Below are 27,833 nucleotides of genomic sequence, written 5' to 3'. Positions count from 1 at the left end.
GTTATAACCTGATCCTAGAGTGAGTCATCTGCACAGCACATAGACACAGACCTGGGATCAGGTAACAGCTCATCGATTCACAGACTCCTTCAGAGGAACTATGACTCATGACTAGTTCCCCTAAATTAACCCTTAAGACCCCATTAACCATAACTGCCCCTAAATTAACCCTTAAGACCCCATTAACCATAACGGCCCATAAATGAACCCTAAAGACCCCATCAACCACAACTGCCCATAAATTAACCCTAAAGACCCCATCAACCACAACTGCCCCTAAATTAACCCTAAAGACACCATCAACCACAACTGCCCCTAAATTAACCCTAAAGAACACATCTACCATAACTGCCCCTAAATTAACCTTAAAGACCCCATCAACCATAACTGCCCCTAAATTAACCCTAAAGACCCCATTAACCATAACTGCCCCTAAATTAACCCCCACCTCACCTAACTTTCAGCAGCCCAAATATTAATTTTATACTTGCTGTTAGATTAGTTGCTGAGCAGTGTGGCTGCTATAAGGAAAGGGGCGGGACCAATCGTCAGTGTGACTGCAGGGAGGGACTGGGAACTAGTAACTGCTGTGAGTGACATTGAGTGATCTGATTAATCGGATCATGAATCGGCTCATTTCAATGAACGACTCGAAATTAACCGATTCACTTTACTGATCCAAAGTCCGAACTCCCCATCACTACTTAGCAGCTTTGAGGTTATCAAACGAACAGGAAGAGGCGGGGTTTACTTTGCCAGGACTGGGTTACGTGATTCATGTGCTACATGCTGGAGAGTGTGTTTAGCGATAGGCCTTGTATGCCGTGCTGGAGAGGGGCAGTCGCCCAGGGATAACTGCCTCGGGCTACCGCCGCCGGTGGGATGGACGCCGAGGGGTTCCGAGAGGATCTGGTGTCTGCCTTGAAGGAAGTGGTGAGCAACACAAACTGGCAGTGCGTCGGGGAGAAGGCGAGGTTCAAATCTCCCTGTACCAAGTAAGAGGCGTCACATAACCTGACTAACAACCACCGGCAGCGGCTATTCAGCACTGTCTGCTCTGAGCTGCGAATCCCATCACGCTCAGGTAGCCTCGGTTACTGCATTGCGGAGGTGCCCGAGGTTGCCCTTCATTGTTACTGGAGGTTCTCTAATGGAAGTTAATCACATTTGTTATTAAGTGGTGATATTTTTTGTCATAGTTATAAATGCACAAAGGTAGAGGGAATATTTGTTTTTTATTAAGGCATTGGTAGTTATTTTTTCAAGTAATATTCCGCAGCGCTGCACAATAGCAGAAGGACTATCTTTTAATTTTTTATTGAAGTGTTGTTTTTTTTTTTTTTGTTAAGGTAGTTATTTTTTCAAGTAAGGTGGGTGACACAGCCTGAATTCCCACCAGCAGCAGGTATTTAGTCTAGGGCACTGTCTGCTCTGGGCTACAAATCCCATCATGCTCAGGTAGCCAAAGATGTACTGCAAAAGTTGCCTTAAATTTACACTGGAGGTCCTCCAGGGGAAGATAAATGCCTTTATTATTCACTTTAAATGATGATAAAATAGCACCTTCGTATTCTATTGTGGTACACTGATATTGGGTCATAGTATATATAGTATGTTTTTAGGTATGTAATGTGTTTTTTTCTCATTGTTTATATAGTGATATTTAAATAATTTGGTGTGATAAATGACACAAATACCTGCGTGTGATTTTATTGTTTTGTAGGTGATATTCAGACGATGGTGAGCATGAACCTTTGTAACCCTGAACGATACCTCGTTGGCTTTGAATATTTATTATATTGTTTTTCAGGTTATATTCAGAAGATGGCGAGCACGTGGTGCTAATTCACACGCAAGATGACAAGTTCTACGCCATGGATTCTGCGTGTCCTCATGAAGGTATTTTGTTTTGGATGCGCTACTCTATAGGAGTAGTAATTAATCTGGTATTTCAAAATAAATATTTTGTAAGCGGAAAGTTGTATAGTTTTTAAGGGCCTATATTAGATTTCATATTATTCGAAGAAGGGCCCTCTGAGGCCGACCTGTTATGTGTGAATGTTACATCACCCTTAAAAGTACAGATTACAGTCCTGGGCATCGCCACTAAAGAAGAAGGAATTTTTTTTATTAATACATTTCTTTATTGACAGGAGAAAGAACTTTTAAGAAGGTATATTTTAAAATACTTTATTATAATTTTTATATAGCGCCATCAGATTCCGCAGCGCTCTACAAAGGGTAGACGGTGCTCCAACAATTTTTGGCAATGGTTGACTGTTTGAAGCAGCCACTGAGCGGCGGAGAAATCAATGGGGGCTTTCTGCCCATGCTCATTAGGGGTCTGAAACGACCTCTACCCGCAGCATTTCCCTTGCCAGCTCCAAAGCTGGAGGTATATAAGTGCGTGAAGATGTGTTCATAGCTAATAGATGGTGGGTTGGGGTAGGGGCAAATGTATAAGTGGGGCATTTTGCAGAACCCATTAATGCGTTTGCAAGGGAGACGCTACAAAAATGAAAGTGCGTATGATGACTGGAGTAACCCTTATAATAGTAATTAAAGCTGTGTGCTGGGTGGCGTTTAAGTTTTCGCCCAGTGTTGTATTAGTTTTGCTTTGCTGACTGTAATATGTGCTTTATTCTAATAGGCGGACCTTTAGAACAGGGAGACATAGAGGAGCTTTGCAATGGTCGCATGGCAATCACATGCCCCTGGCATGATTTTGAATTCTGCTTAGATGATGGGACATCGTCCTCAGGATTGCAGGTCAGACATTTATATGAAAACAATCTTTGAACATATTGCTTTGGTAAATGAGTCGGAGCTACTCAAAGGGCTGATTTTAAATGTAATTATTAGGTCTGCAACAACTAATCGATAAAATCGTTGCCAACAAATTTCATTATCGATTAGTTAAATTGATTTTATCAAATATAAGATGAGGGTTTTTGCTCTGAAAAATACCCTTTGTTTTATAATCTGACCCTAAATAGAGGTCGGACTGTAACCATAAGATCCAGATCCCCTGCAGCGCTGCAGGGGACCTGAATCGTTCTCTCTGACGGTCGGCTGGCGTCTATGCTATGTGTGCAGACATCCTCCACTTCCACCAGGGCTTCTATGATGGAGCACCGTCGTCACATGACCTTCCGGTGCTCAACTATAGAAGCCCCGGCGGAAGTACTGGCCAGCAGCAGGGGAGGTTGTCTGTGCGCATTGCGCAGCGTTCGCCGGCTGCCAGAGCGCTGCAGGGGACCTGGCTCTTCCTCTCCGGGAAATAACAAGAAATGCAAGTTTGTTTATTCTGCTGTTTGTTCATTGAATTATTTTAAATAAGCACAAAATGATATATATTTTTATCTGATTAATCGGACAACTAATCGATTGTGAAAATAATTGTTAGTTGCAGCCCCAGTAATTATTGCATTTTTCTCAGTGCACTGTAGAATGGTTGCCAAAACCATAATAAAGTAATAAGCACTGTGCCAGTCTGATGACAGTCCTGCTGAGAAACTCTTGTTATCCTGTTCCTCCTCCATATGTGATGTTTATGCTGATGTTTTGTGTTTTTTTGTTTTTATTTATAAATATCTCATCCTACAGAACCAGGTATATGAGGTTAACGTTCACGAGGGGAAGGTTTATATCCAAACACAAAATCAGTTGTCCCTCACACCATGGAAGGAAACTGTATGTAAACACACTGGTAAGTGAACATTATTCAGTTTCACATAAGATCCTGAACTTTTTTGCCTACAAGAGGGATACCGTATTTGCTTAAATATAAGACAGGGCTTGACAAATTTGTTGTGAATCTCGGCTCCAGCTAAAAAAGTTAGGAGCCAGGATTTTTTTAAAACTAACAGTTGGTCAGGAGCAATGTTCCATCTAATTTTTCTTAGTTGGCGTGCGCAGAAAATTTCTCTTGTGCAAAAAGTTTCACAGAGCAAAAATTGTGTGCGCACAATATCCGCGCCACATAAAGTTTCAAAAAATATCATTTTTTTCTTTTTTTGGAAAAAACTGTTGTGCGCACAATTTTTGGACGTGTGCGCTCTCTAAAAAAGCTATGTGCGCGCGCACAAGCGCACAGCTTAGAGGGAACACTGGTCAGGAGTAATCTGATCATCATCAGCCCACTTACTAAACTCACAGCATTTGACCTGGAAGCACCCTGGACTTTCAGGACAGTGCTGTTTTTTTTAATTATTTTTTTGATATATATATATATATATATATTTTTTTTTTTTTAAACTCTTTCAATGCTGATGTTCCATTGGAGCACAGCATTGACTGATATTTAGTCCCCACCAAGCTTGTGGGGACAAATGTTAACCCCTGCAATGCCGCAAATGTGTCATACACATTTGTGGCATTGAAGGGGTTAGCGCTGCACTGTCGCTCTCATGGAGCGATCAGGCAGCAGGGGGGTGTTGGGGCTGGTCTCCGCACTCATGTGGAGACCGAAGAACCCTCTCCCCTGTCCCTGAAGCTGCCTCTGGCAGCTGGGACGCAATTGCTGGTCTATAGACCAGCCATTGCAGGGGGAGTCTCTGATGACTGCTGTAGGCTTCCATGTCTACAGGAGTCATCAAAGGGCTTATGGAGGCTCGTTTTTGCTGTTGCTGGGCTTCCAGGCGGACCACCAGCAGCAGAGCCCCGTACAAAATGGGAATTAACCCCTAAAATGCAGCGATTTGGGGGTTAACGCACTTTCGCTCTCATGGAGCGATCGATCAGGCAGCAAGGGGATGTTGTCAGGTCCCCCACGATTGTGGCGATGTGGGGGCATTTTTGGGGAATTTAACAGGCTGACAAACACCTAGGCGCCTGGGATTTGTTGAGCCCTGATATAAGACAAGGTTTTTTCAGAGCAAATCCTCTGAAAAATGCCACTCATCTTACATTCAAGGTCGTCTTATAATCTGGCTATAAGACTAAGATCCATAAGCCCCAGAGGAAGTTCCGGGCAGCAGCGGAGGTTGTCTAGGCGCAAACGTCGCCCGGCACCCCCCCTCTAGACACTAGAGAGTCTGAAGCATGGGGGACAAGTCGGTGGGGGGGGGGGTGGCAAATAAAAAGGAAATAAAAACAAGAAATGCATTTTCTTCAATCATGGTTTTTTATTGAATATGAAAAAATTGACATGTGAATTAATATTTATTTTTTCCCTATAGGGTAGTCTTACATTCAGGATTTTTTTCTTCCCAAATTAATATTCAAATTGGGGGGTTGTCATATAATCGAGCAAAAACAGTAATTGTATCTTTGTCAAAGGCTAAACAATAAACAATCACTTTTATTTGGGAAAAGAGCCAATATTTAGTCCTTGCTAGAACAAAGCAAAACGGTGAGGAGGAACTACTTCTCTTCGGTTTATTCACTGATTGTCAGGAGAGCTGTGGTTGTAACTCCTTTGCTTCACTGTTTATTATGAAATGCCAACACTGGCAGGTCTCTCCGGCAAGAAGCGCGTACTCTTGCTGATTTAATTATACATCACACAGAGCCAGTCAAGCTTTTCCTTCAGCAGAAGCTCACTTGGATTGGGTTTTCAGAATGTATAGTGAAGTGAACATTATAATCATTGTAATACTATAAAGTTACAATACTATACAGTTACTTGGGTCAGCCTTTTAGATATGTGTTGGTGAAATGTCATGATACTGTTGTGTTCAGTCCTTGACCAAAAAAAACAAACAAATTCTGTGTTTAGTTAATACAGAAACGGTAGACCTTTCTCCAACTACTGATGAGTCCAACTTATGTTACTGGGCCGACAGGATACTGAGGACTGCAGATCCAGAAGAGAAGGTGAGTAGCAGTGTCTCTATGTTTGTGAGGATATTGCTTACTGATTAATGCATTGGACCTGTTTGCATAAATGAAAACTTATTGTTTATTGTTTAGGTAAAGCTGACCCAGCAAGCACAAGCTCTATGGGACACTGGAGAAGTCACAGAAATAGGTCAAACACAACCGCCTACCCAGCCTAGTCGCAAGGAAAGTCTGACTATAGTGCAACCGGGCAGAATCAAGCGAGGGAAAGGGGGCACCCTGGTGAGATCTGGTGTTTCTAGAATCTATCGTCCCATCAGATGTTTGCGTGGAATGTAAATAGCTTTTTTTATTTTTAGGCCAGTAGGATTGCGCTGCTGCACTCGCTGGCTAACATTGAGCAGTGGGCTATAGACCTGTCATGGGACATCATCGCGCGCTTTGCCGGGTTCCGGTTGAGCAATGGAGACCCATTGCCACGAGAATTCTTCTCTGACTTTGTTAAAGTGGCTGGAGATGAGGCAAAGGTTTGTATTTCTGGGTGGTTTTCATTTAAATTGAAATGCGTACCGCACAACGAGTGCAGTTAAAAACTAGTTAACTTTCCACATTGATAAGAGGGGGCAGAAAGGTTGGTAAGAACAGATAATCTAACAGATAATCAAAGATCATAGTCTTCCTTATTATGCTAGTAGGCTATCTTAACAGCTCTACATCTCCAGGTTCAAGGCCACCAATGAAACCACTTTCTAATCCAGTTTCTTGGTATTACACAGCTTCTCATAGCAATTCCTGAAGAAGAGACCTAGATGACCTCGAAAGCTAGCAACCCGTTGTAAGTCAGTTAGCCAACAAAGGGATCATCTTTACCAGATTTTCTTTCTATGTTTAACACGGAACAATTTAGGGGTTCCTTTGTATTTTAATTAATATGAATATTCTTTGGATTCTATTTCAGTATGTTCACTGTTCGAACATTATGTGATTAAAGTTATGTTTTCTACTGTCAGAGTGGTTCAGGATGCCTGTTGGGTCCGCACTTGTATAAAGAAATCTGACAGACTCGTGGATCTCTTTTGGAAATTATTTTGATTGCACATGAATGGGTTTTCTTTTTTGCTGTCACTGCAAAAGTGATCTTGATATCTCGTCTCTAAAACTTTTCTTTTTGTCAGCATTATCGATTGTTGGAGAAGCGTTTGTTAGAGCTGGGCAGTAACTTCGGAGCACTCGCTGTGCACAATGGTATGTGCGGGTTTTGAAGCAAATCAAAGCCTATAATCTCATTTGGATGATTATCAAAGGCGTTTTCACTGTGTTAGCCTATAGTTTATTAAAAATAGTAAACATTCCTTATACGTTTAGGAAATATGTATTTTCAGTCGTCGCTTTTTATGACACCAGAGGCATATTTTGCTGTCAATGCAGTAAATCCTGTGTAAAAGAAAACACAAGTTAATGTACATGTTTGTCTTGTCCTGACTGTATGTCTCCAGGGTTGTGGCAGTCTGCTGCAGACACAGCGCATGATCTTCTGGGACGATTAGCAATTGTGCACATGGTCCATGAAGCAAGGTATGGAGAATCCATTATATGCATATGATTTCACATGTAAAGTAGCTTTTCTCAATGTAAAACCGTGCTGTTTTCAATCATTTCTTGTACCTACAACTCAATTTCCTGAGCTTCTGAGGTACACTTGGCTCCTATTGATTGCGTTGACATCAGTTGATGCTAATCTGGAGAGCAGGGAACTCAAGAGGAATTTAACTCCCCCAACACTGCATTAACTTTACCGACTTTTGTAGGAACCTGCAGAATTCATCTCCCGATGTTATTTTACAGACCTTACCAGATAATTAAATTCAACTGTTCTTTCTGCAGCCGATGTATGAGCTCACATATTCCATACAGGCACACACCCTATTTTTACCCTTCTTTAATTGTGGTGACCATCTTGATATTTCCAGCAAACCATTGGTTGTTCAGACAAAAATCTGAGAGCAGAGAACTAGAACTGTATTCACCGCCAACTTAGGTTGAATGCTGTCGGCCACTCGATATTTTCAATCTTTAGAAAATGTTTTGTATGCCTGAGGACATGAACTGCAAGGCTGGTTAGCATCAATGCAGGCTGTCTCATAACAATTATGAAGAATGTGGATAAAGTGCATTTAAGATTATCAATATTTCATTTGCGTATAATTTTACCCAATGTATAATTTATATTCTCCATGTTTACACTTTGCTGAGGTTGTACGGCTCCACAAATGTTTCAGAATTTTAGGAATGTTTTAGGATCTCTGGCTTTCTCACTTTTTAATGTGCTAATGTTTTCTAGGGGTCTAGATGTCCACCCACAGACACTCCAGAGATTCTTGGCACAGGGAGATGAGAGCTCTGTCAAAGTGCTTGAAGTGATCTACACCGATGAGATTACTCACGTGGCTGCCGGACTGAAATGGTTCACTTACATCTGTGCCAAGGAACAAAAGGTATGGCTTGGAACATTGTACAAACACATGTCACTACGTAAATATATTCCCATTGTTAGAGGAGAATTAGAACTAACTTACAAGTCAGGCGTGATAGTCCATATGAACTATGGAATGCTCGATGCCTTTTACTTTAAGGTTCAACGATTAGAAATCATTTACCTAGATTGAGAAGAACTCGGAATGTACAACTATGGCTGTTGGACACAGATGTTTCAAAATATTTGTGCCCTAACTAGTGGAGATGACTTGTAAGGGAGCTAAAGATGAATGAAGGAAGTGGTATTGTTTATAAGGATGAACAGGAATATTACAGCTCTGGATCCTCTCTGATCCACTGCAGTGGGGATACCTGATTGATTGTTTGAAATTACATTTTCTGCTCACCAAAGTGCTAGAATGCCAACATTTATCAATCTGTTTTGAATCTTATATTATTGGAAGATAACATATAGTACAATGAAAGTTGTTTGGAACATTTATATTATCTGATCTGACCTGTATCCCATTGCTAATTTTTTTTTAAAAAAAAAGCAAACTGTTTTATGTCTTTTTCGCATAGTTTGTAGTACAGTTACCAGTGGGAAAAATAGTAGAAAGAAGACACTTTGAACAGTTATGTAGATTTGCTCAACAGACAGAGCATCTGGGAGAGTAAAGATGTCTAAAAGCAAGTCGTCCAGATTGGGTGTTTCACTATTGAAGTTGAGCAGTTGTGTGCCAGTCAGCTAAGTATGGGCTCTTCTGGTGGGAGCATTCAGCTATAGTCAGGTAGAGTCCCTGGTACCAGCATGTTAAAGGGATATTCCAGGTGTTATACGTCCTTAATACATATTCTAGCCGTCTGGTCCCTTTTTTAAACGTCCATGGTATCCCCCCTTGCAAATGTATGGGGGAATTATGAAGAATCCTATATGCTTTTGCTCCTTTGCCCTTCCCAAGCTATTTTTTAGCTGAACATTTCTCTTTGCATGTAATAGAAGAGTGTTTATTAACGTACCATGTCCTAGCTCTTCACAATTGGAAGTGTTTGGAATTAGTTCTCTATCCACCGGTGCTCATGACAGTCACTGGATGTCTCTTGAAACCCGTGGGATAGGTTGTAGGCTGCAGTCACTACTGTTTTAATGCTAGATGTACTTATAAGAAATATTTGTGTAAGTGAGAATCTATAGCTGATGGGATAAAATGTTATGCTTCTTTCTCTTCTTAGGACTGTTTAACAACCTTCCATGAGCTGGTACCATTGTACTTTAAAGGATACTTGAAACCGCCTTTCAATGCTGAGGGCAGGAGTTCAGCAGGGATGTCAGAGGAGGTAAATGGCTTTCATCTAGTCTTCCCCCACTTACTATAAATATTTAGTAAACATACATATGTAACATACATATTGTTGACCGGTTAAGTTATATGCCATCAATTAATTAGCTAACAGCTTCTATTTCAAAGACCCAAGAACAAAAACATTGCTAGTCGACTTGACCGTGAACACGTCTCCTGCACTGAAAATAGCTGGACGGCGGGCAAATATATATATATATATCTGCAGCATCCCCTCCCCTCATGCGTTTACAAGAGGAACACCACAGAAACTTAAAGGGACCCATAAATCCTATTAATTAAAGTGGGGTTAGGCTTATTTGGATCTGAATTCACTATCCATTTCAAAATGCATAAAGTATAAGTCTGATTTTCTAAAAGATCAAATAAGTACATGATTTCAGGTGTGCCTTCTGTGACTTAAGTCCTTGCTAACTTGTTTTTCTTTGTTTTAGTGGTACTTGCCTTTGGTAAAGCCATCCTGAGTTTACATGTGGCTCTCCGCCTTTGTGCTTGTTTTAAAGCACGGTTGCGATTCCATCAGCGTCACGTGTTCCAGTTGACTTTTAAAGAACAGGATAACAGTTTATTCACCCGTGTTCATCATTCAGTTTCTTCTACATAAAATGTAGACGTGATTTTCAATTGTTTTATTAACAGACTCAATCCAGCCACAAAAATGTAAAATATTCTTCCATTGAAAAATTAATCTTTTATTACAATATTGTATTTTACAAATGTTTTATTAAACAATAGTATGCATAAATTAGAAGTGTCTTAATCAGTTCCTTGTGTGATCATGTTAAAACATTTTCCTTATTGATGTTTCCTTCATGGCATAAAATAGAACATCGCTAAAAGCGTTGATAAAATTAATTTCCCCTGTCTTTTGCAAGCTAGGGCCAGACCTTTGTTTGCCCCCCCCCATATTATGTGTTGACTGTTTTTTATAATATGTTATTGAAAGATGAGGTATGGAGCAGATGTTTTTTTAGCATCAGCTTCCATAACCAAAGATGCTGGAACTCTTGGTTTTAAGCCACGGTGCCAAGAAATGTATTGCTGGTGTTTAGGGCTTGGTAGGGGAGTCCCTTCTCCCCCGACAGGGCATTCAGGGCTCTCTTAACCTGCGCTTGAACTCAGCACACTAAGATGATTTTATTTTTGGCCTCGGATGAAAGCTTTGTGTAAGGACTGCAAGTGAATAGGAAGGGGGACAGTTGTCCTGGGCCAACAAAGGTACAAGTTTAAAAAAACAAACTTGTCAGCTGCTATTTTAAGCAAAAGCTGTAAACTGTGCAGCAACGCTCTATCACTGTCACACATTACGACACGACGTCTGACTCTTTTTTGGGATCTTAGCCTTTGGTGGCAGATATAGTGTGTAAAACCGGCACATTTCCTGCTGGATGTTTGAGGTTTGTGAAAGCCGTTGGTGCAGGTATCCATTGTAAAAATCCTTGGCCGAGAGCTTCTTTTTTAATACTACGGTTCTGACGCCAACCCAGCCATCCTGCCAAATAAAGCAAACAATCGGTAGTGTATTTCAGAATAAGTTTGCTATTGCACACTTTTGCGGTTGTGAAGCTGCTAATTAAAAATTCCTAACTGAAGATTATTCAGCTTTTATTTTAATTTAAGGAAACATCTGATCTACCGCTTCACGTTTTCAAGGGTATCACTCATGCAAGATAACATTTTTATAAATATCACCACTTGAGGAAATTATCCTTACAGCCTGAATATAGCTGCTGCGTTTCTATAGTACTGTGACTCGTAACTTTAGTGGTGCACCTCAGCATGGTGTAGGTAGTCTATTATCATGCCCATCAATAATTCAACGTATGAAGTTACAGGACCAGTTATCCTTCCCAGCCAGCAGTGCCGTGCTCTAGATACTGAATCGCATGCCAATAAAGTCACTTCAGCCTACATTATTATTTTTCGTTTTCTAAACAGGACTTAATAAAGTACAGTGGCAATGAAGGCATATTTCAGATTTCTAATAAAAACACAAAGTATGAAATATAAAAACCATAACCTCTTCCAGCTCTCTGCTAATTCTGCATTGTTTAACTAGGAAATGTTTCTTGTGAGAGGGTTTTAAGGGATATAAAAGGCAATTCTGGTGTCCACTGACAGTCAAGCAATTAAATATTTCTGCTGATCTTCACGAGAGTTGCTACATGCATAAACATCTTTTGGTCTTACAGAAACCTACCTTACAGCGTACCACCAGGATTTCAGGTCCACGAAGATATCTAACCGAACCAGGCACCCCGACTGTTTCTGCAGAAATTTATATACAATGAAAAGATAGTAATCAACACACATGGACAATTCCTGGTTTATATTACATAACAAGCCAAATCCTTACTAGGATACTTTATAGAATATAAACTCTTATCGGACACTTGAGAATTTGTTTAAATCGATTTAGCCGCTGTTTCCATTTTCTTCCCTACCAGGACAGGCGTTTACTATCAAGAAATGCTCACAGTGCATTATACAAATAGTCCACCATTCCGTTCTATATAATATGTATATAGTAAATCGAGTGCTCATTAACATTATACAGTTACCTCTCATGGTGAATTTTGCCAGACTAAGTTGCTACTTTACTTTTGCGAATTGCAATATATATATATATATATATATATATATATATATATATATATTTATATATATATATATATATATATATATATATATATATTTAACTCCTTAAAGGACAATGGGCGGGCCCTAAACCCATTGAAAACAATGCATTTTGAGCCCGTACATTATGTCAAGCAGCTGGCAAAGGGGTTTAAAATATATTTATTGTAATTTCTTTAAAATATATACTATCCAATTTGCTTTGTAATTTTTTGTGTGTGTACTTGCAATTCTCCACTGGTTAATTATTAGAATTCACAAAACTTGAGCCCTGTCAGGCAGCATCTCTCTAGATCTCTAATATACCAGGCAGAACAAAGACGTAAACTAAGTAATACACATACTGACCCAGGACATTTAACGAATCAGGGGGTTCCACAAAGTTTAGCAATTTGACCGGAGATCCCATCCATACAGTCTGCAGTGGCACCTAAAAGACAATACTGGACCATCAAAAAGAGTGACGCAACCGAAACACTGACAAATGTTCCAACAATCTTACAGAGTGACACAACAGATTACAACAATGCAAATACTGTACACGTGGTATCATATTTTGCACCGTGTACAACATTTAAAGATTGATATTTGAAGGTAGGTTTCACAAAGTACATTGCTCCCTGTATAAGAGTCTGGCTATAAATAAACATTTGATACTGATGACTTCTATCGTATCTAGCTATTAAAAGTATAGGAAAGGAAGGATATAGATTTGTCATTAAAAGGCAAACTCAAAGTCTGTGTGCCGAAAAAGATGACCGCAAAAGCCAGACAAAACAAAAGCAAATTATGCTAATTCCAGGATATTCCTCTAAAAGCTGTCCATAGAGTAGCTTTAATAAAATCATGAAAATAAGTTTGCTCCTGACTTGCATATCTGTGATATTATGTAAGACTGATCTCCCTTTTGCTTTAAGTAATCTGTTATTTTATGGGATTGGAACGATACGGATGAATGTCCCTTTACTTACTACAAATCCAATTGCGCGTTCTAGCCGCATAATTTCTTCTACACCTTGCTCTTCCCACCTCACACAACCCATGGCTGGGGTAACCTTGGGAGCTATCAGAAAAATAAGAAAAACACACTGTTAGAATTTAAAATTAGGAGTAATGTATAAGCCAGTCACACAAGCTATAATGCTATAAACAGAGGAACGTACAATGAGCCCACTTCAACGACACATCTAGGCCTTTAGTAGTTGTAACAGAGGTGAATAATGCAATAATGACCTGTGTAAAATCAAATAAATATGCACTACAACATCTAAAAACTGCCATAACTAATGCCAATGGAAACATTTGCACTTCAACAATTCAACAGAGATGAAGACATTTAGTATATGTTGAAGTTATGTATTTAAGTCAGATTTTCTAGACAACCAAAAAAGCAGGCCTAGAAATCTGCAAATGGGTCGTAATACACCCTTTAAATGTGACACCAACACACAGAACATGAGCAAAGCAGTCTAAATAGACTTTAGTGCCAACAAATTAACTCTTTCATTGCCGTGTGCAATTTAATAGGTGCCACCACTGCAATGCAATAGTGATAGGTGTCATTTATGTAGTAGATAATAAGTATTAATGCATTGACAATTATTTTCAAAAGTAAAAGAGGTGCCAGTAGTGTAAGGGTTATTTTAAAAAATATATATATTTTTACTGTGTCAGAATGTTTTTTTGTTGAAGCAATTGTGTTTGGCCGGCCAGCCACAATGGAGTACACACCTTTAACTTTCCTCCTTTATTGGTTTTTGTGTGCCAGCATTACTACAAAATTATGCTTTTTAATAACTATAATCACAAACTTTCTATTGCCGATACAAATCCATGCAACATTACAAGAGGACTTTCACAAACTGACATCGACAAACTAGAGTGGTTTGACGGTGGAAAGTTAAAATCGAACAGTATAAAAGTTGCTTAAAAAAAAAAAACACCTTACCATGTTGCCACTTTTTTTAAAAAAAGTATTCTTTAAAACCTAGCCCTACATAAACTTGTTCTGAAGATTGGCTTTCCAATATGCATTTCCAGCGCTAAATTCCCCCACTTGCATTGTGGATTATAATATTAAATTAAGATGTTTAATGTTTTTGGCATTAATGTTCCAGTTACTCACCAGATTTCTTTATAGTCATCAAATTATATAATTACTATTGTAATTTTATCTAATCATTTTACATATATATGGGGAGTAATTAACTGCATATGTAAATATATAATAAAAAAAACTGCAGAAAAAGAATATCTGGTATATACAAGATGTAATCACTTACTTTTCAAAAATTGGTTTCATTGAAAAGAGATACTGTATGCACCTATATATACACATCAATTACATACAATTATTGGCTTGTAGGCAAATAATTGCGCATGGCATTACAAGTTCAGGAATACATTGATACATGCTTGTTTTAGCTATGGCAAGCATTCCCCTAATACAAAAGTAGCATTTAAAAAAGTCACATACCAAATGTCACACCTTCTTTTGGCTGTTCTCTACTCCATTTCAGGCTCTGGGGTAAATTCTTTAGAACAGATATTAGCTAAGAGGCAAGAACATTGTATTTAATGCCAACCATTGAACAAATCTATAATTTCTAAATATGCTTTTGAATCCTCACCATTTCAGATCCATATCCAGCCAGCATAGCTTCGAGTTCCTTAGCTGTACATTTAGGCGGTACAGGATACATCTGCTGCATCACAATTGGACCTACATCAAACCTACAGGGAGTGTTTGAAATTCATTAAGAAATTATAAAACCTCTATACTCTGGCACCAATTATTTAAGCAGAAATAAATGGTTACCTATACTATCAGTCTGGTTGCAGCTTGCTGTCCAGGGGTTAATAGGGAGGAGGTTTAATTGCACCTCCCCCAGCGCATTAATAAGGTTTTGGTAGCAGTATAAACTGCTTTGTGTGCCCACTATGTAGGAGGTGAGAGTAGGTTCTCACCCTATTGAGAGTGTGCCTTGACGTGGCGGGTGAGCTTAATTATGCTTTGGCCAATTCATATAACCAAAACCTCTCATTTATATTATGTTTATGTATTTGTTGCCAACTTTATTAGGGTAAGAAGCGCAGACAGTTTTTGTTTTTTGTATACATTGTACAGCCAATACACTGTTTCTTGCTGCATGCTTACACCTGTTTAGTAGGCCTCGTATTACACATTTATATTATTTGAGCCTGTGACTAGCTTAGCGCACCGACATTTTTTCTTTTTACCTATACTATTATTATAATTTATTGATTTATATAGTTTAATCATATCGTGCAGCACTGTACTCTACTAGAACTATATATTTGTATGTATATCATAAAAAGATACTGACACATCGGAGAGAGTTCAGAGCAGGGCTACTGAAATGGTAGATGGTTTGCAAAAACTATTAGGGAAGACTAAGGGATCTTTATTGCTTAAAGAAAAGAAGAAAGAGGGAAGATGTGATTGAAATACCACATCCTCATTTATAGGCAAGACCGAGGACTGCATAAGGTCTGAGTCTTCACATCAGGGAATTGGCCTTAAATAAAAAAACTGACTTAATTGAAAAACTGTCACAACTTTAAGCATAATCATCTATAGCTTGTCCATTTGGTTTGCCAATCAGTGTCACTGTTTTGGAGATAATCTAATCTAAAAGCTTACTTACAGAAGATGGGATAAGTGGTTGGCTGTTGCAAGGTCAGCATCATTTATCATTTTTCTGTCCTGAGGTTTTTTCCTCACCCTGTCCTTAAATAATTATAGAGATATAGAGTGCCACGGTACCTCTTTGGTCTAATCTGCATGATCGTGACAGCTGTGTTTTCGTCACCATTCAGTACTGTGTGGATTATTGGAGCCGGGCCTCGCCATCTTGGGAGGCAACTGGGATGCACATTCAAGATGCCGCTGAAAACATTAGTTATGGTTAGAGTGGACTGACCAAAAGCTCTGTTTAAATAGCAACAAGCATCATGATAGACCTACTATGGAAATTTTAAAATAAGGTCCTCACTGAGGAGTCGCCCAAAGGATGCCACCACGCCAATGTCAAATTGGTCACAGCAGCCTGTGCTGGGCCACTCGTGTACAGGGATTCCCTGATCTGCTGCGTAATTTCTCACAGGAAGACCCTTGGGCAGAGAAGATGGTAAGGTAACAACCTCTAGTCTTCCAACTACTGGTTCCTGTGTCCTACACCAAAAACACAAATCAAGATACAAGCCATTACTGACAGCAACAAATGGTTAAGACATTTTGTATTTTAGTGTCACAAGTTATGGTACAGCTTTTACTTGAAGTAGACGGCTGTACAAGTCCCCCCACTGCCATTACATATAGATGTAATCCCCTACAAATATAAACCTGCCTAAAATAACCATGCAGGCCAACTGTCCCCAGCCAAGTCCTGCAGGAAGTATGCAGTAATTCATGGAAGGGGTATATTTTAACGTGTGGGACCAACAATAATATTTTTACAGGAGCAGACGGGGAGGTATTTAACCTTTAAAATTCAGGGAGGGATAACATAAGGATTACAGTGGAGATAATTTACAAAAGATGCAAAGCCAAACAGGGGCTAGGCAAACAAATGACCAGAATTTAGCCATGTTCAGCAAAAACCAACTGAAAAGTCTGGAAAAATTAAATAACGATACTATCCCAACCTATTTATTAAAAAAAAAATTAGTATCATGGCATTTGCCCATCAATACGCGTGTTATACCTGAATTTGTTCAGTCCTTTCAGCGACTCCAGTGCAAAATCATCAGTTCCAAAAAACAGGACATTCCATGGGGGCCGGGATCTCCCTGGGTTGGAAACACTGTCTGGTGTGATTGATGCTTCATGGCTCTGGGAGTAATGCCTCATAGAATAGCCATGGTTCACTAGATGTTTTCGTATGAGCAGAGTCCTGGGCAGGTTTCCATTCACCATTTCTACAATCCTGCATCTCTTCATCCAGGAGATGGGGAGCTGCATCTCCTGCTGCCTGAGGCATCCATCTCCCCTCCAGCCGTCACTGTCCGGTACTTTAAGACTCCTCCACATCCGTGCTGGGGTATTAATCCCATATGTCCAAACCCCAGATCTCAGCATCCGTGTGCGGATACCCCATGCTGTCAGCCCTCTGCGCCTACTTATTCCTTCAGCTTCCTGTAAAGGTACCGCTTCTCCAACAGCCCCGTTACACCGAACACATAACCCGAAACCAGCGTCGGTATTTCCCACTCTAATCGTTCGCTTTAACCTTAGTATCTCCCGAGGCTCTGCATTCACAGCCGTTCTGTGCCCTGCTTTAGCAGGACTGATACGGTCCTTCCCCGCTACATATTCGGCTATTTGGTGTAAACCCAAAGCCTGGATCCCGGCGCCACGGGTACAGCAGTGCTCTCCGCGAAGCAGCCCCCTCCAGGGCTGAATACACAGACTCATGTGTCTGCAATATAGGAAGATTCGGCTTTATCAAGTCGTACAACCTTTCATGCCTTAGCCGATCGTGGAGGCCGCCATCTTGGTTCGAGTATAATTTTGTCCGGAAGAAACAAACACAGCACGCAGAGGTTCCGGTGCTTATGGAGTGTAAACGGGGAGATTATGCCTGTGATACAGCGCAAATGTTGTTCTTTCTGATTGTGTGGAGTTTCCCTAAATAGAGAGGCATATTTTAATAATAGCAGGCTTTATTTCTAGAATCACAAGTTTCACTGGCAAGAAGGGGCAGGTAACCTGTGGGCTACTGTAACTGTAATATCTGGTTTCATGAGTAGAAACTTTATTTGTGGTTTATTGTCCCCCAAAAAATATTTTTATTTTTAATGCACATTTGAACCAAGCTAAATCAGTGTATACATTCTTTATTTCCCGTTTTCCAACCGACAGACCGAGTTTGCTGCCTTGGTGTCACACCTGACTCATTCCTCACATCCAGTCCCTCGTGAAATCCTTCCGCCTTCACCTGAAAAATATCTGCTGAATTCGCCCAGTCCTTGCATAAGAAACAAACAAAATACTAATCCACTGCCTTGTGATATCCTGCATGGATTATTGCAACTCCTTTACAACTCTACCCTCCTATCCAAATACACCCAACCACTCTCATGACTTGCGTCTCTCTTCTACGTCTTCTCACTCCCGCTGCACCCCCTCTGTGGAATTCTCTTCTCCGTTCCATCAGACTTTTTCCCTCATAAACTTTCAAAACCTCTCTGAAAATCATCCTTTCCTCCTAACACTCTCAGCCATCATCCTCGTCAAGCCATGTGAATGATCAACAACTTCCACTTCATTCAGAGGTGATCAACTCATCCCCATCCATGCAATCCTCTCCTATTGTTTTACTTCCCCTCAACCAATGACTAGATTGTAAGCTCACAAGAACAGCACCCTCTTCTCCTTTTGTACCAGTTTGTTATTGTGTGTGATTTTCAATTATTTCACTGATTGTAACAGCTCTACAGAATCTGCTGGCGCTATATAAATAAATGTAATATAATGCAATTGAGTTTATTTAGTTCTGTCTCATTTAACACCTTCCCTGGCTGTCTCTACTGAAACCTTTTGGACATGCTCCGTAGCACTCTCAAAGAAGTTCCTAAAGCAGCAACTGCTTAAATACTGTTTTACAGAGTAAGGTAATGGCAAGGGGGGCACAATTAGCAAAAAGAAATAGGGTGATATGTAAAACAAGAGTGTTTACAGAGGAAGTAGTAAAAACAGACAAATCTATAGGGCCTGATGGGATGCACGAAAAGTTATTAAAAGTGCTTCAAACAGTTCTGACAAAACCATTGGCAGACTTATTTAACCAGTTACCATTGGCAGGAGTACGACATCAGTGGAACCGCCGATGTCAGTGGGCAGTCCTGGCCGCGTCTCGCAAGGGAAGGCTTCGGGTAGCCGGAGGCCAAAAGTTCCCAGGTATGCAGGAGTAGTTCCAGAAGACTTGAGAAGTTGGGAACTGTATTACTACTTCACAAAATAGGAAGCCAACTACACAATACAAGCAATCAGGAAATACTAATGGATAATGGATCTTAATATGTATAGCTTGGAGGAAAGAACAGAGGGGAGACGGAATAAGAACATTTAACCAGGCCAGGGGGTTTGAATCTTATGCATCAGGAAAAATTGGCAGGACTGACTTTAATATTAATTGGAGCCTGGGAAAGCATTTGTTTCCAGGTCAAGCACAGCTTCTTCATGTCAGTTTCTTCATTGTACGGGTAAGGTCATGCCCACTCCCTGCCCAGGTCCCTAACTATGCTGCGCCCACAACACCTTTCTACCAATGGAAGGCTAACTGGAGCTAGCGCTACTACTTAGTGCACCTAGAAACATTGAATATAATGGCAGATAAGAAGCATTTTTCCTATTTAGTCTGCCCATTTGAAATAAACTTCCCTCCGTACTTTCTGAAATCCCTTTAAGTATTTAAATGGTTCTATCACATCTCCCTTCTCGTCTTCTTTCATTCAAACTAGCCCCACTTCTAGAAAGAAGCAGCTTCTCCAGAAGAGGAAGGATTTTGGGCAACTTCTTAGTGCAACTACCCAGTCACATACATACATTGTATAATATTGAAAAGGAAATTCATAGCAAAAATGTTCATTACTAACACCAGGTTATGCCTTGTGGCAAATGATGGAAAGTCTTAGTCAGTGTCTCAGTGACTTTCTGACTAATGAACGTCTGCGGAGGTAACTATTTTATTGGACAAGCTGCGCCATAACACTCAGCTTAGTGTGATGTTTGAACAAGGAAAGTCACCCAAAATATCACGTTACTGACAATGATGGCAGTCGTAAGGTCTGCAAATAAGAGGAAATTAAATAAAACAAGGTTTTTTTTAATGCTCCCCTTCATCACTGCATACATATCATTTTTCTATGACACTTCACTGAGACAAATTACCTAATTGGGGGTTTATCTAGTAAAAGCTAAATTGTAGCTACTGCTTCAACTGATTTATGGTGGAAATCAGACCAGCTCAAATCCAAGTTCTCAGTGAGTTTTGTAACTGCCAAGCACTTAAGAGCTTTTGTTAGTTGATCCTGCATTGACCTAAATTGTGACTCATCTCAATAACGACATTTTTTGGAAATTTGGCAGGTAAGGGCTTCCACCAAGTTCAACTCAGGTAGCTCTTAGTATATTTTACAGATGGATCATCATCAAAGTTAATCGGAGACAGTAGCAGACCTGATGATTATTAAATCATACCTAATTATGTTTTACGTCCTTCTTAATAATAAAGTATTGATAGATTAATTTAACAAATATGTAGAGATGGTAGGAAACATATAAGACAAGTATATACTAGTCAAGATCATAGCGTTTCAGTATAAAGCAATTCTCTTGAAATAAAAACTGATAATGATTGTAAAAAGTTGTTTATAAAGTTGAAGTGGTTGTAAAATAGTTTAATTATACTCCCCTTTACGCCAGACTCATTTGTCTGCACAGCGCATGTAGCAGACGAGGAAAGGTGAGTATTCTATCCTGGGGTTTTGCACTTCCAATGATAGATATATATGCACTTGAATAACTGAATACAATTAAAATGTGTACGTCTAGATATATAGTGTATGGGTAGAAACAAATCGGTGTTACTAACCCCTGAAATTCAAGACTTGAATAAAAAATGAAGCTGCATTGAGGCTGTATTATAGAAGTAGGTAGGAACCGGTAGTGATTGGATTGTTGAAAATAGCCTTCATCAAAGAGTCTCGTAGTTCTTTAGCAGTGAAAGGGTGTATGTCTGTGTTACATTCAGCCACTTTCTGTACTGCGGTGGGGATGGGCTGGTTATAGTATAACCAAACGGTTGAGGTCAAAGACATGCTAGGAATCAAAAAGTAATTACACAAACAGATAAGGTTTACATGCCAAGGGCATGGGGCATTCCCTCCTAAAAATATAAAACACAGAGAAAGAACTAGAACTGTGCCAATGACACCTACCAGGACCCACCAAACAGATCTGAAGGTACAGTCTCTATGCATGTAGTTTATATTCATTCTCTTCATCCATTCTGGGTTTAGGATAGCTGTTTATGGGATACGATGATTATTATTCTTTGATATGTCTGTTTTCTACACCATTCAATGTTCATTAAATCTCTACAAAGGGGATTAATGCTGATCAGGAGTTAATAACCTAAGCAAAAATATCCCCATGAAATCAGCAATTTCATATTCAAATATATTTTATTTTCAGTTATTTCGTAAAATATTTGAACGTATGAAATAATTGTTAATGTAATCAAAATAACCTGTTTTAAACTGGCAGTGTTACACTGTTCATTGTTGGCCATTAAGTACAAAAATAGTGTTGCCATATGTAACAAAGAACAAAATGTAGTTATTTTATTTGTGACATAAAGTGGTGACAAGTAACAGGTTGCAAAATCAGTGTTATGCCTACTAGGGTTAACCCAGCTGTTAATACTGGGAGTTTTTGTGGACACTGTTCCTTTAAGGTCAGCATCCCTGCACTGTGAATAGGTTGCTTTTTAAGACAAATGCATATTCTAAAAGAATGTCATTTTTTAATAAATAATTAATTTAGTTTTTACGTCCAAACGTGTGCAGTTTAGGATCTAAAGTTCTGGCAACTGATCAGAAAATGTCCCATCAGAAAAGAGTCTAAACTCTCAAGTTATAGAGTTCAGGTAGTTGGCGCATTGCAAGGTATCACAACCTTTTACCAACATTTCCATTAGGTTTTGTAAACGGACAGAAACTGAGTTTCCTTTTCCATGCTGATAATAATTACCATTGCTTAGGGGTGATAGATAAAGTCTAGAAACACCTGACTACATCTGTGTCCTTTTTTCATAGCCATAGACATTTTTATAGACAGATGTATTAAAGCAGGCCCTTAAATCATGCTTTTTTTTAAGGGAAGCTAAAGGAAACTATGTTTGCTCCACTATCCTTAAGGAATTATATCACTAAGAACGAACGCTTCTTTAATTTTCTGAAAGCTGCTTGCACAATTTCAGAAACAATACATACAACACTAAACCTACTGGCAAGATGTGATATCATTGGCATGGAAGCCTCCTTGGCCGTTTGATGTACGATATCAGTAATAGGGTAGGGGCCATACAGGCCATACAAACTGGGGGACTCAAATATTTTTATTCTGCATTAACTTAATCAAAGAAAATGACATGGCTTCCGTTAAGTTATTGCAGAAATATGACGCAGGCAGAGTAATTGACTTTGTGTTTTCCCAGTGCCTCCAGTAAAGCCAGATGATCCTCGCACCCCGGTCTGTCTGCTCTTATTTACTGCCCCATTCCATTTGTACTGTAAACATTTGTCTAGTAAAAGTGGTAAACAAGAAAAATTGCAGCATATAGAATTTATAATGGGGAAATAACAGCTCATTTAGTCTGCCCATTTTTTCCTGCTGTATCACAACGTAAACAGGTTGCTTGGTTTGGGACCGTAACTGCTGGTTTAGGTATTCATGATTTGGAGGTTACACCGAGGATATAGGGTATATTTAAATAAATGCAGTTTTCTGGGTTGTATGGAGCAGCCATTGCAAAAGGGTTCTGAAAGAGAACACAGGCTTCAAAGTATAGTTTTAATCAGGGAGTTGCACTAGACTGTACAATGTTCACTGTGACATCCCTGTGTGGGAGTTTCAATTTCTGCGAAACAAGTGGTGAACGTCACTGTGTCCATTCACCTCTGGCTCTGTTTACTGGGATAAAGTAGCAGAAAGAGAGTATGTGACCTGAGGGACAAGCACTCTGTGACGCTCCGCAGCACCCACAGGACACTCAGAATCAGATAAGTAAGTGATTTGAGATCAGTAACACAGGTCCAAGCGATAGTGGGGGAGGGGGGCTGACACAGTTCTTTTTTCATATCATTACTATCATTAAGTAAACAGAGCTTTACAATAAATGAGAGTTTTTAACTTGGCTGTCTTGGTGGTATTTGACTAAATTCTGCAGAAATTTCCCAAACAGAATATGAGCAGGGGGATGGGAATTTTCCCCTAGTAGTTGGGTAAAGGACTAAATCCAGACATGACCCATCAGACTGATATACAAAATAAACTATGGTCCACAAATCGGATTTAGTGCATCTGAATGGCTTCTATACCAGCATAACAGGCAGCATTTTTACCCCTTCTAGGTCTTTTTTTAAACCTGATACCACAAACACAAAGAGAGTATAATTAGATTAACAATTGTATAAAATGATCAAAGATATGGATTTTTTTTATACATTTCTTTATATATATATATATATATTTTGTAATGTCTCTTTCTGGCAAATAAAATTGGACATATTAATCTGCTATATTTAATAGATATCCTAAGGCTTCTTTGGAATGTGAATTCTGCACATTATTATATGTGTATATATATATTGTATATATTGTTACACACGTAATATAAGTATAGTGACTAGTTCCACCCATGATAGAAACATTTCAGTTCATAAAAGGATTTAACAAAGCACAGAAGAAAATTTAATTTCAAAGGTGATAAAACATTAGAGCAATAGGTCATGATCTAAAACTAGAGGGTCACAGGCTTAGTTTATTTTACTGAGAGTGGAAGTGGAATATTCTCTCACCAAAGTAATACAGAAGCTGATACAGTGAGGGAATTTTTTAAACATGCATGATATAGGCTTAAAACTTTCCTAAGTATACGACAAGGCCAAGGACCAATTACGTCTTTACATCAGGAAAAATGGGCAGATCAGATGGGCCAAGGTTCCTATCGGCCATCAAAGTGTTCCATCTGACAGTACTTCATGCTTCAAGAATGAGAAGCCCATGAGCCAGCTCTTAAACATGAATCACAAAACTAACATGAAAATATTAATTTTGTGCTAAATTTAGTTTAATATGTTGGACCTTCTCAAATATATATATACTTAACCTGAGATGTTTTAAGGATACTGTACTGAGAAGCAGAGGGAAACAGGATTAGTCCTTAAGGATCATGGTCTACAGTAGGAATAAAATGGTAATAAAGTATTCAGTATTTTATTTTTATTTTGTTCTGTGTTATAGAGTGAAGCCAAGTAACTACTGTTATTTTGAAACATGGGCGACTCAAGCACTATAGTTGAAACCACTCCATCTGTACAGCAGAAGAAGATGGAGAAGGCTCTTTGGTTCTTCCGAACTGGAGATCGTAAGTAAAATCAGCCTACAATCAATCCTACAATAATCCTCAATAGGCTCCAAGTGTTAATATGTCTTTTAGAGTTTCCCTGTCAATATTTATCCCAATCCACTCATTAACCCTGCGCATTGAAGGTTGACTGTATCCAATAGGCACAGTCAACCACCATCAACACATTTGTAAGTTACTGCAGGAGCAGGAGCCAAGTTATGACATTTTAATCCAACGCCCTCATTTTACCAACATCCTTCTAACCAGGAAGCAGAAATAGTGAGATACATGGCCCTTCCTGCATAGAGCTCCATGCTCCCTACAACAGTGGAGTTGACAGGCTGTCCGTCATACGTTAGGGATCCGGATGTAGCTGCACATGTTATCATGTTAGGTCATTAATAATTATAATTAAATACTAATTCATATATATTACTGTCCTTCATTCATGCAAACATGGCGAATGTTGAACCTAATCATTGTGCTAGCCAAATTGCTATAAAATGTATAGATCAAAAGTAAAGCTTTTTGCTTACATCTCTGTGGCATTATGATAGGAATGTAAATGACAATAGGAATGTGCATGCGCCAAAATACCAACATTTGCTGTGCAAGGTGATATGTATATGTCAAACACTGAAAAATGGTGACAATCAAAATCCTGCGAGAACATCATGCATGGCTGCAGATAAAGAGGATTTCCAATGAAACCTGATTAGGGATTGTGTAGAGCCACCTGCAGGGTGGGATTTTATAATACAATCTCTAACTATGTTGCTGACTTTTTAGAGCTGGGCTGGAAAAATGAAACATATTTCCACTTTTCTTCGCAGTCACCGCCTGGAATTATGCCATCCTTGCTCTTGCATTTGTTGCATTGTTTTTGGGAATTTTTGTACTAGTCCGGAGTATTTTTAACAACAGGTGAGCTTCACACTATATATATATATATATATATATATATATATATATATAGTACTTTGAGTAACAAAAAATAATACTTAGAACATTTTGCTCAAAATACTGAAATCCCTCTGGTTTAGGAATCTTTGTTTGAATATAATTGTTAATTTTCTCGCTACCCTATTAGTGATAATGGATCTGAGGGCACTCTATAAATAAAATGTAATGTAACAATGTTTGTTTTATATATGCTACCTTTTCGTTCACAAAATGTGATATAGGAAGAAGAAGATGATTGCCCTCTACCAGAAGAATGCAAATGCTGCTCTATCAGTGGAGGCTGATGGCAAACAGGCTGTAGTCCACCTGGAGAAAGACACAGCATCTCAAGAGGACAACCTTTTGAAAAAGGAACCACAGCCAGGAGATATCACAGTGCAGTGGAAGGATGGGCAGATCACCTCCCTCTATACAGAAGTGCCAGAGGAGGATGTTTAAACAGAAAGAGGCATTTTTATTGAAATGACCAGGGAGAAGTGCAGAATGGTGGAATGGCTGGGAAAGGGCAACACAGATGTTCCACATTTTAAGACTGTCTTTTTCAGAACCCCTCTTTCCTACCTGTGCCTTAACCTGTTAGTAACAATTCTCCCTGGACTGGAAAATGTATATTGCTTCACTGTTATTTAGAAAAACAGATTAAGGTACATCATTGTTCATTTCCAGTTAAAGAAATGACATCTTCAAAGCTTGTGTAACTCTAAATCTTCTTTTTCCAAGACCAAACACTACTGTTACCGCTGGCATTTAAAAGGTCAGTATCTCTGTACTGAGATATACTAATGGGGAATCCTTGCAAACATGCGGTCTGTTTTAATTTTAATATTTAATATTCATTTCTTAGTTATCTTTTTTGTGAGTGACTTCAATTTGTACTTTGAACAGCTGATGTAGAGAAATGGCCTTACAGATTACCAGCCTCTGACAAGCAGCCCTTTATTTACTTAAATATTTGGATACATTGTAATTCATTTGTTTTTGATGTTTTTTCTTTTTTTAACAAAAAAAAAATATGCTGTATGGCGTGGACATCCCTAAACACACAATTTGTATTATAGTCAGAGATAGTAGTTACATAGACGTTTGGTGGGTTATTTGGTTTTATATTCATTATACCTCCACTTGCATATCTTTAATAAGGAGATGACTTCATGACTGTTTATTTTATAGACAATGTTAATTGCTACCCCAGCCCTGTTATAATTTATATCATAGACATGGACATGTGACAAAATTTCAGCCCTTGGCCCATTAATAAAGCAGCTATCAATGGCAACGGAGTCTCGTCTAAACTATATGAAAGAACAAAATGAAATGCATAAAATACATAAAGAGAACAAATAAATGATTTAGTCAATAAGTTTGTTATTCTCAAAGCCCTTGTTGCTTCAGTTTATAGTAAAGCTTCAAGCAGTGGGCCAAAATCTTTAAATCAGAGCAGCCTAGGAGGCAAGTTATGAAGGAGGCTACATTTTACATGATTATTCTTTAGGACAAGCTTGTTTATTCAGGAGTAGTAGGGATGATAATTCTAATGCTGTATTTTATTATAGTAGTGCTTAATTCAGTAGATGGAACAGCCCCATTCAAATATATACCTAATGTGCGAGTCCTTACACAGTGTTTTCAATATCATAACTACTGATTTCAAGCTTACATTATATTTCATGTCCGTTTCTATGGAAGGGAATGCATAGACATTTTATCTGATCAGATTTTGTTATATCCTGTGTTAATGCGATGTCCCAAAGTTTTGTTTTCCATTTTCAGCCAAAGTTGGAATCCAAACACCAGCTTGTTCTCCATAAACAGCAATACATTAAATGCGCCATGTTTAGGAACACATTAACAAAAAGGAAGGCAGAAAGCCATGTGCTGAGTTCACCTTTGCACAGTTGGAGTTTACTCATCACTCACGCACAGATTCATTGATAGGGAGTTGTCTTCTTGATCCGGGTAATTTCTCACCGAGGGTTATATTTTGGACATGTAGCAAAAGGGTTAATTCGCCATGGAGAAAGAGTCTGTTACATTCCGTATTAACTGAAATGTGATATGAGTTGCTGGGCAAATGCATTTTGCTGTCTCTGTTTTGACAATGACACAATATTACACCAGGACAGCTATCAGACTGTAAATTGGTGTGGGACAGGATCATGTGGATAAGCAGATTATATTACATGAAGTGAAATTCACAATTTTCTGTCTGAAAAAATCAGAGAACATTTGAAGATGAAGCGAATTACATGACACATTCATCAGGGACAAGAGAATTTAGACCATTGCCTCTTAGGAAAGCAGACTTCTAAAGCATGTAGATGGACAAGGTGTGGGTCTAAATGAGACCAGGAGCGATAGGCTACTTATTCACTAAGGGTAGAGGTAAGTTAGCCAACCTATGGCATGACATGAGCTGTACACTGTACATATTGAGTTACTGCATTGAAAACCTAATTGG

At 39.0% G+C, this 27,833-nt stretch overlaps 3 protein-coding genes across 4 annotated transcripts; 2 read left to right on the top strand and 1 right to left on the bottom strand.

The window, feature by feature from the left end:
* The first annotated feature begins 840 nt into the window (after positions 1 to 840).
* LOC128492857 (uncharacterized protein HI_0077-like) lies at positions 841 to 10,362 on the top strand. Its single transcript, XM_053465575.1, has 12 exons — positions 841 to 995; positions 1,811 to 1,899; positions 2,651 to 2,769; positions 3,607 to 3,709; positions 5,720 to 5,817; positions 5,914 to 6,063; positions 6,141 to 6,308; positions 6,957 to 7,026; positions 7,278 to 7,356; positions 8,123 to 8,276; positions 9,490 to 9,594; positions 10,052 to 10,362. Exons 1-12 carry the CDS (start codon positions 883 to 885, stop codon positions 10,079 to 10,081), a joined length of 1,278 nt encoding a protein of 425 aa, XP_053321550.1. The 5' UTR covers positions 841 to 882; the 3' UTR covers positions 10,082 to 10,362.
* A 501-nt stretch (positions 10,363 to 10,863) lies between these two features.
* MTFMT (mitochondrial methionyl-tRNA formyltransferase) lies at positions 10,864 to 17,774 on the bottom strand. The gene is made up of 9 exons (XM_053465567.1): positions 16,982 to 17,774; positions 16,243 to 16,449; positions 16,042 to 16,164; positions 14,885 to 14,987; positions 14,731 to 14,806; positions 13,226 to 13,317; positions 12,603 to 12,684; positions 11,818 to 11,885; positions 10,864 to 11,109 (listed from the first exon to the last, which is right to left on the bottom strand). Exons 1-9 carry the CDS (start codon positions 17,689 to 17,691, stop codon positions 10,915 to 10,917), a joined length of 1,656 nt encoding a protein of 551 aa, XP_053321542.1. The 5' UTR covers positions 17,692 to 17,774; the 3' UTR covers positions 10,864 to 10,914.
* A 3,318-nt stretch (positions 17,775 to 21,092) lies between these two features.
* On the top strand, positions 21,093 to 26,690 carry SLC51B (solute carrier family 51 subunit beta). 2 transcript variants are annotated; one of them, XM_053465573.1, is made up of 4 exons: positions 21,093 to 21,243; positions 24,307 to 24,430; positions 25,246 to 25,336; positions 25,597 to 26,690. In XM_053465573.1, exons 2-4 carry the CDS (start codon positions 24,340 to 24,342, stop codon positions 25,811 to 25,813), a joined length of 399 nt encoding a protein of 132 aa, XP_053321548.1. In that variant the 5' UTR covers positions 21,093 to 21,243; positions 24,307 to 24,339; the 3' UTR covers positions 25,814 to 26,690. The 2 variants fall into 2 exon arrangements, with proteins under 2 accessions (XP_053321548.1, XP_053321549.1); XM_053465574.1 differs by lacking the exon at positions 21,093 to 21,243 and adding an exon at positions 22,935 to 23,067.
* Positions 26,691 to 27,833: the final 1,143 nt, after the last annotated feature.

This window comes from Spea bombifrons, chromosome 4 (genome assembly GCF_027358695.1).
Source record: "Spea bombifrons isolate aSpeBom1 chromosome 4, aSpeBom1.2.pri, whole genome shotgun sequence".
Taxonomy (NCBI): Eukaryota; Metazoa; Chordata; class Amphibia; order Anura; family Pelobatidae; genus Spea; species Spea bombifrons.
Note: the sequence above shows the minus strand (reverse complement) of the source record. Positions and strands in the feature narration are given on the sequence as shown.

Excerpts from the sequence above, each read along its gene's own strand:
- LOC128492857 (XM_053465575.1), top strand. The coding sequence starts at position 883 with ATGGACGCCGAGGGGTTCCGAGAGGATCTGGTGTCTGCCTTGAAGGAA. Across the intron at positions 6,309-6,956 it reads TGGCTGGAGATGAGGCAAAG|CATTATCGATTGTTGGAGAA; the intron begins GTTTGTATTTCT and ends TCTTTTTGTCAG. Across the intron at positions 9,595-10,051 it reads CAGCAGGGATGTCAGAGGAG|TGGTACTTGCCTTTGGTAAA; the intron begins GTAAATGGCTTT and ends TCTTTGTTTTAG.
- MTFMT (XM_053465567.1), bottom strand. The coding sequence starts at position 17,691 with ATGAGTCTGTGTATTCAGCCCTGGAGGGGGCTGCTTCGCGGAGAGCAC. Across the intron at positions 16,450-16,981 it reads AAAGGACTGAACAAATTCAG|GACACAGGAACCAGTAGTTG; the intron begins GTATAACACGCG and ends TTTTTGGTGTAG. Across the intron at positions 14,807-14,884 it reads CTGGATATGGATCTGAAATG|CTAATATCTGTTCTAAAGAA; the intron begins GTGAGGATTCAA and ends CTTGCCTCTTAG.
- SLC51B (XM_053465573.1), top strand. The coding sequence starts at position 24,340 with ATGGGCGACTCAAGCACTATAGTTGAAACCACTCCATCTGTACAGCAG. Across the intron at positions 24,431-25,245 it reads GTTCTTCCGAACTGGAGATC|TCACCGCCTGGAATTATGCC; the intron begins GTAAGTAAAATC and ends TTTTCTTCGCAG. Across the intron at positions 25,337-25,596 it reads CGGAGTATTTTTAACAACAG|GAAGAAGAAGATGATTGCCC; the intron begins GTGAGCTTCACA and ends AATGTGATATAG.